The sequence below is a fragment of the Amphiura filiformis genome, chromosome 16 (genome assembly GCF_039555335.1).
Source record: "Amphiura filiformis chromosome 16, Afil_fr2py, whole genome shotgun sequence".
Classification (NCBI taxonomy): Eukaryota; Metazoa; Echinodermata; class Ophiuroidea; order Amphilepidida; family Amphiuridae; genus Amphiura; species Amphiura filiformis.
In genome coordinates, this window is record NC_092643.1 from 35,569,317 (window position 1) to 35,582,368 (window position 13,052).

The 13,052-nt window shown below is 34.4% G+C and overlaps 1 protein-coding gene across 8 annotated transcripts in view; it reads right to left on the bottom strand.

Annotated features, from left to right (window-relative positions):
* LOC140135930 (uncharacterized) overlaps window positions 1-13,026 on the bottom strand; it is an 89,596-nt gene extending 76,570 nt beyond the window's left edge. For 3 of the 8 annotated variants that reach the window (XM_072157611.1, XM_072157610.1, XM_072157606.1), the window contains exon 1: window positions 12,447-13,023. In XM_072157611.1, coding sequence (XP_072013712.1) covers window positions 12,447-12,519 — 73 coding nt within the window. In that variant the 5' untranslated portion in view covers window positions 12,520-13,023. Of the gene's footprint in view, window positions 1-12,446 lie in introns of all 8 variants that reach the window. The other 5 variants (XM_072157609.1, XM_072157608.1, XM_072157612.1 and 2 more) reach the window with 3 other exon arrangements.
* Window positions 13,027-13,052: the final 26 nt, after the last annotated feature.

A 13,052-nucleotide genomic window follows, 5' to 3' on the forward strand; every position in this document is an offset into this window, starting at 1 on the left:
GTACAATTAAGATATTCGCTGGTAGATCATCAATTAGTGTATTTATTTATTTGATCGAGCTTCTTGTTTATTCGTACTGAACACAAAAACGTTTTAAAAAAGTTATACCGTATGTTGGCTTCTGGTTTACATAAAAACGTTTTAATAACATTAAAATGTTGGGTTATATAGGTCATGAAAACGTTTTAAAACGTTTTGTATGAAAACACACTACAACAATATTTTTAAAATGTTTTCCAAAATGTTATTGTAAACTATTTTTGCAAAAAAATTTTGGCAAATATTTTGTCAACACTTAAATAACATTATGTTAAAATATTTGCACCCAGCAAACACAGAAATGTTCTTAAAATGTTTTTTCAAAACGTTTTAATAACATTTAAATGTCGGGTTATAAATATGTCATGAAAACGTTTTTGAAACGTTATTGCAAATATTTTGGGAAAACATTTTTCGCAAAATATTTTTTCAACCCCAAAATAAGATTCTGTTTAGAATGTTTTTTGTCAAGTTTTCAAAAATGTTTTTGGAATGTTATTAAAACGTTTTTATCCCCTTTATATAACCCGACATTTAAACGTTTTCTGTAAAACATTTTTTGTTTGCTGAGCAGCAGATCATCAAAAAATGATTTTTAATGTTATGAAAACGTTTTATACCCTTAATATACCCTTTATATAACCCGACATTTAAACGTTTTCTAACAACTTTTTATAACCTTTTGCGAATGATGTCGAAAACGTTTTGTGTTTGCTGGGATATAAGTATAATTGTTATCAACTTTAGATTAGATCGCTATTATAGATCTACTAAATATCATTTTTTTTATCATTAGTGTTTTCTTGTCGAAGCAGGTTCAGCCTGAACACTGAAGAAGGACTTTTCAATGCCGTCCGAAAATTAGGTATGAACTATTAAAGTATTTTTAAGAACTGAACTGTTATGTTCGAGTGTATTTTACATTTTGCAATGTGTGACGTGTCATGTCAAAAGCAAACACTTTTGGGCAGGATTGTAAATGGAGAAATAGCCAAAAATCTGCCAGGGTGATTTTTTCATAATTTGGGTTTGTTGCGAATTTGTGATGTTATTAATGTTAAAAATATTGTCTGATAGTTTCAGACAGGAATATAACTGGCATCTTGTATTTTTGAGACATTTTCAAGGTAATTCCTACTCTCAACATTATCAATAATATTTTTAAAGGCCGATATCTCAATTTCCAATTTAATATTACCATAACTTACGAACTCATTATCTTCGCTTAGGAATGTCCGATTTTATTGGGGAAAATGGCGTTACGGAGCAAAATATCTCTATATTTAAGATATGTAAAAACCTCAAAATTTATAACCTGCCCAAAAGTGTGTGATTTTTACATGACACGCCACATATATACATACTTTACGGCGATACAAAAAGTACAGCGTGTCCCAAAAGTAACTTAACATTGTGAATTTACCAGATCTCAAATATTTCCTACTTCATACCAAAATGGAGAACATATTCACATAGATTGATCTTTTAGAATTATTCTGATACCAAAAACAGCATTATTGATGACCCCTTGACCTTACTGTGCGACTGTACACATGTATGTATCAAACCCACAAAAGGGTCACTCCATATCAAATCAAGGAGGCGCCCCACCTGACCCCCTCAGATTTGCTTTATATTTTAGTCATATGTTGTACCTGTAAAAATATTAAAAACCTGCAAATTTGAGGTCTGTAGCTCTTACGGATTTTCTGTGGCAGCCATTTAAAGTTGGAGTAGGGGAGTCTAAATTTGGACCCAAAAGTTGCCCTTTAATCTTTTTTTTCATCTTTGGGCGTTTGTGCCTTCTTTATAAAAAGAAAGAGAGGTCTGAAACTTTGCATACACACTAACTGCATGCCCAATTTGTCAAAAATAAAAAATAAAAAATTCTGTAATTGCGCGTTGTGTCACGTGGTCATTAAATATGCAAGAAAAAATGTAATGTTTTGTAAACTGGCAAGTTTAGCCCCCCTAAATTCACATTTTTTGTCAGATTAATTATTTTTGTTGTCACCGATGCTATATATAGGATAAATACAATGCATACCCAAAACATTGGGGTCACAACTCATTTACATTTCGAACAGCGCCCTCACGAAGATGGAATTTATTGCACATTCAACATTTTCAGGGGGCCCAAAGTCGATGTGGTCCACCTTCAAAGTTTATAAAACATCACTTTTATATAACTACAAGTCTTAAATTACAACTTTGCTAAGTCCCAGTAATTGTATAGGTTGACTTCATATAAAATGACAAGCCCAAAGTTAACCATTTTCTTATGATTGCATGTAGTGCAAATGTGCCGAATTCGGAAGGCTTGAAAGTCAAATTGGCCCCAATATTGAAAATAAAATGGAAATAAAAGTAAATAGGGCCAATAACTATGCATCTAGTCATTTATTTTCAATATTGTGGCCATTTTGACTTTTAAACCTTCCGAATTCGGCACATTTGCAGTACATGCAATCATAAGAAAACGGTCAACTTTAGGCTTGTCGTTTTATATGAAGTCAATCTATAAAATTAATGGGATTGAGCAAAGTTGCAATTTAAGACTAGTAGTCATATAAAAGTGATGTTTTATAAATTTTGAAGGTTGACCACATCGACTTTGGGCCCCCTGAAAATGTTGAATTTGCAATAAATTTCATCTTTGTGAGGGCGCTGTTCGAAATGTAAATGAGTTGTGACCCCAATTTTTTGGGTATGCATTGTATTTATCCTATATATAGCATCGGTGACAAAAAAAAATTAATCTGACAAAAATGTGAATTTAGGGGGGCTAAACTTGCCAGTTTACAAAACATCTTCGTGAGGGCGCTGCACTCCAACTTTAAATGGCTACCATAGAAAATCTGTATATATTGAAAACGAAATGGAAATACAAGTAAATGGGGCCAATAACTACTCATCTAATCATTTATTTTTAATATTGTGGCCAATTTGACTTTCAAGCCTTCCGAATTCGGCACATTTGCACTACATGCAATCATAAGAAAATGGTCAACTTTGGGCTTGTCATTTTATATGAAGTCAACCTATACAATTACTGGGACTTAGCAAAGTTGTAATTTAAGACTAGTAGTTATATAAAAGTGTTGTTTTATAAATTTTGAAGGTGAAGCACCTCGACTATGGGCCTCCGGAAGATGTTGAATTTGCAATAAATTTCATCTTCGTGAGGGCGCTGTTCGAAATGTAAATGAGTTGTGACCCCAATTTTTTGGGTATGCATTGTATTTATCCTATATATAGCATCGGTGACAACAAAAAATAATTAATCTGACAAAAAATGTGAATTTAGGGGGGCTAAACTTGCCAGTTTACAAAACATTACATTTTTTCTTGCATATTTAATGAGCCCGTGACACAACGCGCAATTACAGAATTTTTTTATTTTTTATTTTTTGACAAATTGGGCATGCAGTTAGTGTGTATGCAAAGTTTCAGACCTCTCTTTCCTTTTATAAAGAAGGCACAGACTCCCAAAGATGAAATTTATTTAAGGGGTAACTTTTAGGTCCATATTTAGACCTCCCTACTCCAACTTTAAATGCCTGCCACAGAAAATCCGTAAGAGCTACAGACCTCAAATTTGCAGGTTTTTAATATTTTTACAGGTACAACATATGACTAAAATATAAAGCAAATCTGAGGGGGTCAGGTGGGGCGCCTCCTTGATTTGATATGGAGTGACCCAAAAGCAAGCTCATTATGTTATTTGCTCAAACACATGAATGATGTGCTTCCCTGAACAATAGAGTTGGTTCACTCACTGCACACGCTACATTTAGGTTTGAACATTCATGGATTTTACATGGCCTAGCGTAAGCGTGACTGCTGTTTAAAATTATAATTAGGATATATTGACAATATTTAACTTCACTTTAAAACAGTTGAAGTGAAGATGAGTTTCCCATAGATCAACGGATTAAGATCGTATGGTTCTTTGCCAAGACAAAGTCGGACAAACTCACTCAAGCAAAGTTTATGGTACATTTTAATGTAAATTATGCACCCAGCCGAAATACAATCCAGCAACTAGTGCAGAAATTCTTATCAACTGGATCTGTTCATGATCTACCTCGGGCAGGACGTGGAAGAACAGGAAGATAGGCTACAAACATATCGATGTCATACGAAGAGCGGTGGCGAAAAGCCCAAGACAATCAGTACGTCGACTTTCAATTGAGAACAACGTACCGCGTACAACTGTTCATCTAATCCTCAGAAAAGATCTTAAGCAGTTTCCAAATAAAATCCAGATAAAACAGAAAATGAAGATTACGCATTGGAAACAAACAAACAATCAAACAAACACAGCAAAATTAAACAAAACAGATTTGAAAACGATAACACATTATATCGTGTTATCACGTCTCAAATGACAAGACTTGTTTTGCATTTATAAAAGTGGGTTTTACGGTACGGTAGATATCCGTTAATTTTATGCCAAAGGGTCATGACCACATAGGCATGTTTGGTATCATAATATTTCTAAAAGAATTATCTACATACTGTGCAATTTCTGTAACAACACTATTAACCCAACGCAAGTTATGGCAAATTCACAATGTTAAGTTACTTTTGGGACACCCGGTATACGAACACTAAACAAAACACATTTTGTACAGACACTAAAACTAAATAACAAAATAAAGCAGCAGTCGATAGATAGAATTTTGTTCTGCGTATTTTGATACCTCATCTTTGTGTTCGGATACTTTTGTGCACAGTTTAGTTTTTGGAACTCAAGTAAAACACACATAAAGCAATTCGAAACTTTAAGGATATAGTAACTATTTTAAACTGTAGCGATTTGGTAGTTCACAGCATCTTGCGAATGGTAGTGAGCTTTGGCAAAAATTGTATTGATGGATGCATAGCGAGTGTGTAGAAGAACTCAAATGTGATCACAGACATAGTTTTTAGGTCCTTTGGTTTTTTTATTGTAAAGAGGGCTTAAACAACAACACTTTTGTAAAACGTACATAACTCATTCACAACAATAAATCAAGTTTTCAAAGTATATGATTTGTAGAATGAACTTTTGCAAAACATCAAAGTGTTATTTTCAATAATAAATTGATCAAGATAATGGAAATCGATTTTTGGCTGCTTCGACCAACAATATCTAGTTTACCCTTAATACTTTAATAAAAATTGAAACAGTATCGATTCAACATAATTATACTTATTATACAAATTTCAAAGTATAGAGTTAGTCAGAGTTACGGTTGCTTTCCCAGAGGTCTATACTTTGAAATGTGTTTTACGCTCTCCTGTAATGGGATTGAGCTTTCAAGTTAGTCTTATACCTGAAAATAATACGGTTATATGCTTTTAGATCAACAATTGAAGAAAACTTAATTTTTTGCCTAGAATAAAAATTATAAGAGTATTGTTTGAAAGCGCGAAATTGAATTTGATTATTGCCAAATATTCGCAATTCGCATAGAGCGATAAAATGCAGAGTTAAGCTGTTTCTGAATCAAATTATCACAATTATCATACCAAATGTAGGGGCTATTGTGTGTGCCGTTTTCTTTTGCTTTATTCCCTGTGGTATTAACTGGATAGTTGACCAAGATCCTGCAAGCTGCAATAAAATAATTTCACGAAGTTCATATCACACTCAGTCATCCATACAAAATGGCGCTTTGTCATTCTATAAACTTTAAATTCATAGTGACATAAACTTGATCAAAGTATGGTTGCCATCCTCACGAAATGGTAGCCCAGTTGGGCGATTTAAACAAATTATCTTCGCGAATGTCGACAATTTCATGCCCCATAGAAAGCAATGGTTAAGAAAATATTGGAAGACTTTTCGACATTGGTGCCACGACTTTCAGTAGTTTAGTGTCTCAAAGAAACCAATGGTTACGAAAAAATAGGCGACTTTTTGATCATATGACCCGTGATTTGGGCTATTTTTTTGCAAACTTAGTTAAATGTCAAATCTGTGTTTTGACATTTATCAACTAAGGACCACTGCATGCAGAATGAACTTTTAAACTTTTATATTACAAAAAAATGGGCGACTATTCGTATGTTGATGATTTGACCCGTGATTTGGGCTGAAAGTTTTGCTAGCTTAGTTAAATGTCAAATCCGTGTCGTGACATTTAATAACAAAGGAAAACTGCTGCATTGATAGAATGAAAAATTGAACTTTCTTTTTTGCTTTCAAAGTGCAAGCGAGTCAAGTCAAGTCAAGGGTTGTGGAATCTTTTATGAAATTGTACGCAAAAATTTGCTTCATGGGCATAATTATATACTAAAGTAATAAAGAAGATTAAATGGTTCAATGGTAAATGTGTCGCTAAATGTCAAACTCTTTTCACCAAATTGCCTCATTTTATGCCACAGTTCATTACCCTTCATTTACCAATCAAAGTTTGCAAAACATTTGACCTGACATTGTGCAGGATGAGTTTTTGAATTCAATGGAATCAAATGTCGTTGTAATATCAATTATACAATGTTAATGTTGTGGATAAGGAACTGTGTCCCGATAGATGAGCGTGTGTGGGAAGTAGGCCTACCATGTATTGTTCTCGAATTTTATGTAGGCGTCGGAATGTCGTAGAGAAAACATCAAGCTAACCTGCTAAAGCATGACAGAAGATATTCTTAGATTTTCAAAAGTGCAAGCGACAAGCACTATGGACCACAATGGCATCATCCCAATGGCATAGTTCAATGACCTCAATTAAACAATCATAGTGCAAAATTTGACCTCAAGTTTCAGAGTATGAGTTTTTGTACCCAAAGTTTCAAAGGTCATTCAATGAATATGCAAATGTATTGTGGTTAAAGAACTGTGCCCTGATAGATGAGCATGTTGTGGATCCTAGTGAAGTTTCTATAGGCGCTGGAATGTTGTAGAGAAAGAGACCAAGCTAAAGAAAGACAGAAGGCTTAGATTCTCAAAAGGAGTGCCAAGTTTATTATTTTTTTAAATATTAAACAATCCAAAAACAGTACCAACACACACACACACCCACCCCATACATATTTACTTAGCATTTGAATTGTTTAGCATTTACAATAAGAACAAAATATTTTGTTATTATATTTAAGACCCTTTCAAACCTGTCATTTATTTTTGATAAATTCGGTATTTTGAATCTTTTAAAAGAATGAACCCTTCCAGTTTATGATTATATTCTATTTGTATATACAAACACAGTTAAAATGAGAATTAAATTTAGATTAAATTTGGAATAAATGTAGCATTTTCCTGAAATAGATGCTTGAAATTGCTCTTAATTGTGCGAATTACACTGTTGTATTCCAACAAATTCAGCCTTAATCCATAATTCGTTTCAGTTTCATGAAGAAAGAGAAAACGGTTTTGGTCAACATGGACAAGGTTAGAGACAAAATCAATACCTTCTTTACCACCAATCTTAAACCATTCGTTTTCCCATAAAACATGATCTTAAAACATCATCAATAGTATTAGGATTGTGCTTTTTCTTTACCTTAGACCAAATTAAAAGAATTCCTTAAAAAAACATTTTGGGAGATTTTTGCTACTTTTAGTGCACAATTTGCGGCTTTTTCAAGATCATCAATATATATACTGCTATAGGTATACCAGTTAAAATAGAAAAAAAAACATCAATCCTTTAGCATCAATATTTCCATTTACAATTCGTCTAATCCATATAAATTTCAGTGCTTCAAAGAACAAATTTTAACTTTAACCAATCTTAAGGGATCTGGAATGAGCGTTTTGAGCGTTTCGACAGTATTTTTTGTGGGACATGAGAGCACATCAGACATATCGAAATTGCATTCTGAATACAAAGAATGTCTTTCTGATATCAAATAATTTTCATTTTTTGAAATTCACGACATAATACAAATTTTAATTGCGAATTTCAAAAATCTAAATTATTTGATATCAGAAGGACATTCTTCGTATTCAGAATGCAATTCGATATGTCTGATGTGCTCTAATGTCCCACAATAAATACTGTCCAAACGTTCATACCCCACCCCTTAATCCACGTACAGAATAACCATTTGACAATTGATCTCTACTCATTTATCTCTTGTACTTTCCAGGGAGCACGGTGGCCTAGCGGAACGGGCACTGACTCATAATCGGAAGGTTGCGGGTTCGAGCCCCGGCGACGCCATCGTGTTGTGTCCTTGAGTAAGGCACTTTATCTCGATTACTCCTCTCCACCCAGGTGTTTAAATGGGTACCAGCATTCTTAAATGCTGGGAAGGTAACAGACTCGCTGTAGAGGAGGTGTAGCGATCCCCCTATAGCAACATTACATGGAGGAGTCTGGCCCAATCGCCAATGAAAGAGAGATGGGCACTCCGATCACTGTCTCCTTTACCTCCTTTACCTTCCAAATAAAATTATAGATTTGCTTTTGTAAATCTTTTATAAATCTTTTGATGGGTTAGGAATTAAAAGAACAAGGTGATACTTTGGTATCAGTAGGGATTTAACTGTAGTTATTCTTCCAAAAACTGTTAAAGTACTTGTTAAGTTTCTTTTAGACCAATGATGCATTAACTTTGTCACCGACTCCCTAACCTTATCATAGTTCACCATTTCAAAAATTTGAAAATTGTACTCCAATGCAGAGAATTGTCCGTCTTCAACCCATTTCAGATTTTTATTTGTTATGCCAGGGTTTGGTTTTCTACCTCTACCCAATATACACAACGTTTGTTTTATCTTCAATTACTTTCAACCCTGATACACGTTAAACGCTCAAACAAATGCAGAGTTTTTAACGTTTGTAGTAAACTCTCATTACTTCCATTTAAGATAACAGTCGATTCATCAGCGTATAAATATTATTTTTCAACTGTAATATCACTTATATCAGTATTTATTCGGATGAGACAGCCCAACATTTCAGCACAAATTAGAAAGATAAAAGGGGACAAAGGGTCCCCCTGTGTGCAATCTCTACCTAAACCGAATTGCTTTGAGGAGTTTCCATTTACCAACACTGAGAATTAACTCTTGTTATAAAAAAAAGTTTGATCTATTTTGTAAAAGATCTAATTCCCGTTGATCATGCCACTGCTTTTCCATGAAATATTTCCTCACAGGGAGGATGGCAATTTATTTCTCGCATATAACACGGCCATAGCTAATATGGGCTATTTGCGGGAGGAGATAAGTTTAAGTGACCACTTATATGGGTTCGAATTGTACCTGCCTAATCATGAAGCTCCTGTGGCCGAGTGGTTAAGGCACAGGTCTCGTAAACCTGAGGTCCTGGGCAGGCCCGTACGCACCCCCCCCCCCAATTTGCAAAAGTGTACAAAAATTATACATATTAGAGTTTTATGCTTGATGTAATAGCCAGATTATGCAAAATGGGCAAGTGGACTAGAAGTCTAGGGTTCACATAAACCTAAACCAACCAAAAGTTAACATGAAAAATGTAAATGAACAGATATATAAATAATGTGTTTTGTGGCCTTAATTTCGTGACATTTTAGTGGTCTTCGTAAAACTTATCTGCCTCACTTAAACAGGTAAGTTGAGTCACTTTTTTTTTTAAAACCTTTTCTGTAAATTGACCGTAGCAACTGGTCCAACCAGTGGCGTACCTGTCGGAGGGCAAGTCTTTCATGCTTATTATGCTTATCGTTAAATATTTTGAACAAAAAAATATTTTTCATGTTTTTTCAGTTATTGACACTATAGTAAATAAAAAATATTTATTTCAAAATTATAAATTAAAATACCACTTTAAATGTCCCATTGCTTAAATTTACCCATCTTAAGATCACGTTCTAGGTTCATGATTATGATTCAGTTCAGTTCATTTATTATCATGTAATTCAAGGCCACAGGCCCACAATACAATATATTTAGTACATAATGCAAACAAAACATCAATAACATAATTTGATTAGATCGAAACTCTAATGTTCATTCCATAAAAAACATATTTAGATAAACATTGTAAATCATGAGCATTTTCGGTGCTTATTAGTGAAATAAATTTGGCTTCATTTGGTGCATTTATAGACCATGATGGTAACATTTCAGATCTTATATCTACAAAAAACGGGCATGATAATAAATGAACTGATTATGATTCAACTCAATTCAGTTACTTTGGCTACACAACGACACGAAAGTGGCCCAGGACGTTTTAGGACTACTTAACACAATTGGCCATATCTTCGCTAGTAGATCACCGATTTTATTGAAATAATTATAGCTTATGTGGTAGCTTAAGAAATTACCTTGGCGACGAAGTAAAACTCAATACAATCAAGTGACATGTTTGCCTAATACTCTTTTCTAAATTGTATATAATTTTTGTTACATTCTGTATACTGCATTAATGGGCAATTCTGAACACCCTTTTCCAAAATTGAATGACTCCACCGCTCCCGAGTATCGGAGTTTAAATCTAGACTTCTTGCCACGGAAGGGTGATAAATTTTCCAAATGTGGACATTTTTCCTACGAAAGCTCACTTTAATGCAAAAAGTGGATTATATCCATCTAAAATGAACTTTTGTGGGCTATGACCATTTTAGCACGAAAAACATGAAAATGTTCCCTTTCTTAATTGTTCTATTTACTTCTGACCTAGTTTGTCTTGTCCGTGGGGGTATAGCAGAATTTTCTCAAAATGAATCTTTTCAAATAATAAGTTTGAGATCTTGTCAATTTGAACAGATACTTGTTAAAACTATAAAACTAATACACCTAACCAAAATGAACAGTATATCTCATCTGAACCAATTGGTAATCAAAAATAAATGAATGGAGATTATATTCAAAAGATGAATAACACGAAATTAGAGTGTAAGTTAACACTCCAAAGTTGTACTTATTATAACATTTAGTTTTAGGGATGCCTAAAGGGATGCAGAATGGTACAAAATGTAAATCGTGCTCATCTAACCCCGTTCCCATTTAAAAATGTATTTTTACGTAAATCAGATCATATTCAATAAACTAATAATGTGTTGATGAATGCGCAATGCGTAGACCAGACACAGCAATCATTGAATTCAGGTCGCATCAGCATCGATTTTCATTGTCTAAACCAATATATTATTGAAAAATAACACTTTGATGTTTTGCAAAAGTTCATTCTATAAATCATATACTTTGAAAACTTGCTTGATTTATTGTTGTGAATGCGTCATGTACGTTTTACAAAAGTGTTGTTGTTTCAGCCCTCTTTACAACATAACTCAAGAACCACAGGACCTAGGCTACAAAAGTATATCTGTGATATTTGAATTCTTCTACATACTCGCTATGTGAACTACCAAATCTTAACAGTTTAAAATAGTTGCTAACCTAAATATTATAAAATATGCAGACCCTATAGAGACATTTCCATGCAAATAATAACCTTTTCGATAGTTCTAAAGCATTACATACGAGTGTCGGTCAGTATGTAATGGAAGTTGGTTTGTACTATACGTGTGTATGGATGGCATTCTATGATAACATAAATACTGTACCTTTGTCTTTCAAACAACACATCGAGGGTTCAAAACCAGAAAGCAACTCACTTTTTGGTCATTTTAAGGTTTTGGTAGAAGAACACGCACAGACGCTATTATTCGTAGGCCTCAGTTTAATGCAAGGTACTATTGTAAACACAATACTTTTTAGGAGTGTCAGTGGTGATTCCCGACTAATGCGTGCCATGTACCCAGTGGCATAGCCAATGTGAGTAAGAGAGAGAGGTTCCAATCTTGCCTCCGCCATCAGAATTTTTACCAACTTTTTTGACAATTTGTAACCATTTTCGTCAACATAATTTCCCTCTGATGGTTACCTTGCCCCCGGCACCCTTACTCCATGCAGCTTACCAGCAAAAATGAAGCCTTCATTGCGATGACCCTGAGACAATATTCTGGTTGAAACAGTATACACTAGGCACAAAAAGAAACACGTCAGTTATAGTCATCCTTGCTGTTCAACAACCTGATAATTTTGGATTATTCTGAAATATACATTTTGTTGATTGGACTTTGCTTTCTCATTTGACACCCTATTCGTGAACATTGAGTCAGAATTGACTAAGATATGCGCCTCCAAATCCTCAAACCCCAAAATCAAAAGTTGCAATTTCAACGATTTTCAATGGGAACGAAACCGCTGTATTTCACACAAGCACCACGGGCCAATCGATAAAGCACACAGTGTAACAAGCGTTATAAAGTTGCAACTTTTGATTTTGGGGTTTAAGAGTTTGAAGGTGCGTATCTTGGTCAATTCTTGCTTGATCTTCACGAACAGGGTGTCAAATGAGAAGGCAAAGTCCAATTAACAAAATGTATATTTCAGAATAATCCACAATTATCAGGTTGTTGAACAGCAAGGATGACTATAACTGACGAGTTTCTTTTTGTGCATGGTGTATTTCGCTTACCTTCTGTATCTTGTGCAGATGCATACTGATGAAGCAGTAGAAACAAAAGCGCTGCAATCAACAAAATCTTCATGTTGTCATCACGTGACTTTTTACTTCAGACAAGCTATTCAGTTGCTTTGATTATTCCGAAGTTCAGCAGCTTTTAGAACTTTTATCCAGAATATGACTTTCAATTCTACTCCCAAGTGTTAATTCAAGAGAAGCAAAATGTAGTTGTCGTCACGCGACTTCGCCGCTTTATTTTTTTTACTTCAGACAAGCTACTTAGTGGTTTTGATTATTCCGTCTTCCACAAACTTTATCCAGAATATGACTTTCAATTCTACTCCAAGTGTTAATTCAAGAGAAGCAAACATGCAGTAGTATCACCTCCCTGGGTAGACCACATTCTGATTAGAACACAATATCGGTCTGATCCGGTATCTGTAATGGGTGGACCCATAATATGTGCATTGGCCCATAAACCTGCTTGAATTGATAAAGGTTAGACCTAATGAATGAAAATTATCAGCAAATTGAAGGGGTGTCGATGGGGTCCCCGTTGTCCCCATTCGTAGGCAACCTTTTTATGGAAGATTTTGAACTGATGGCCCTCAATTCGTT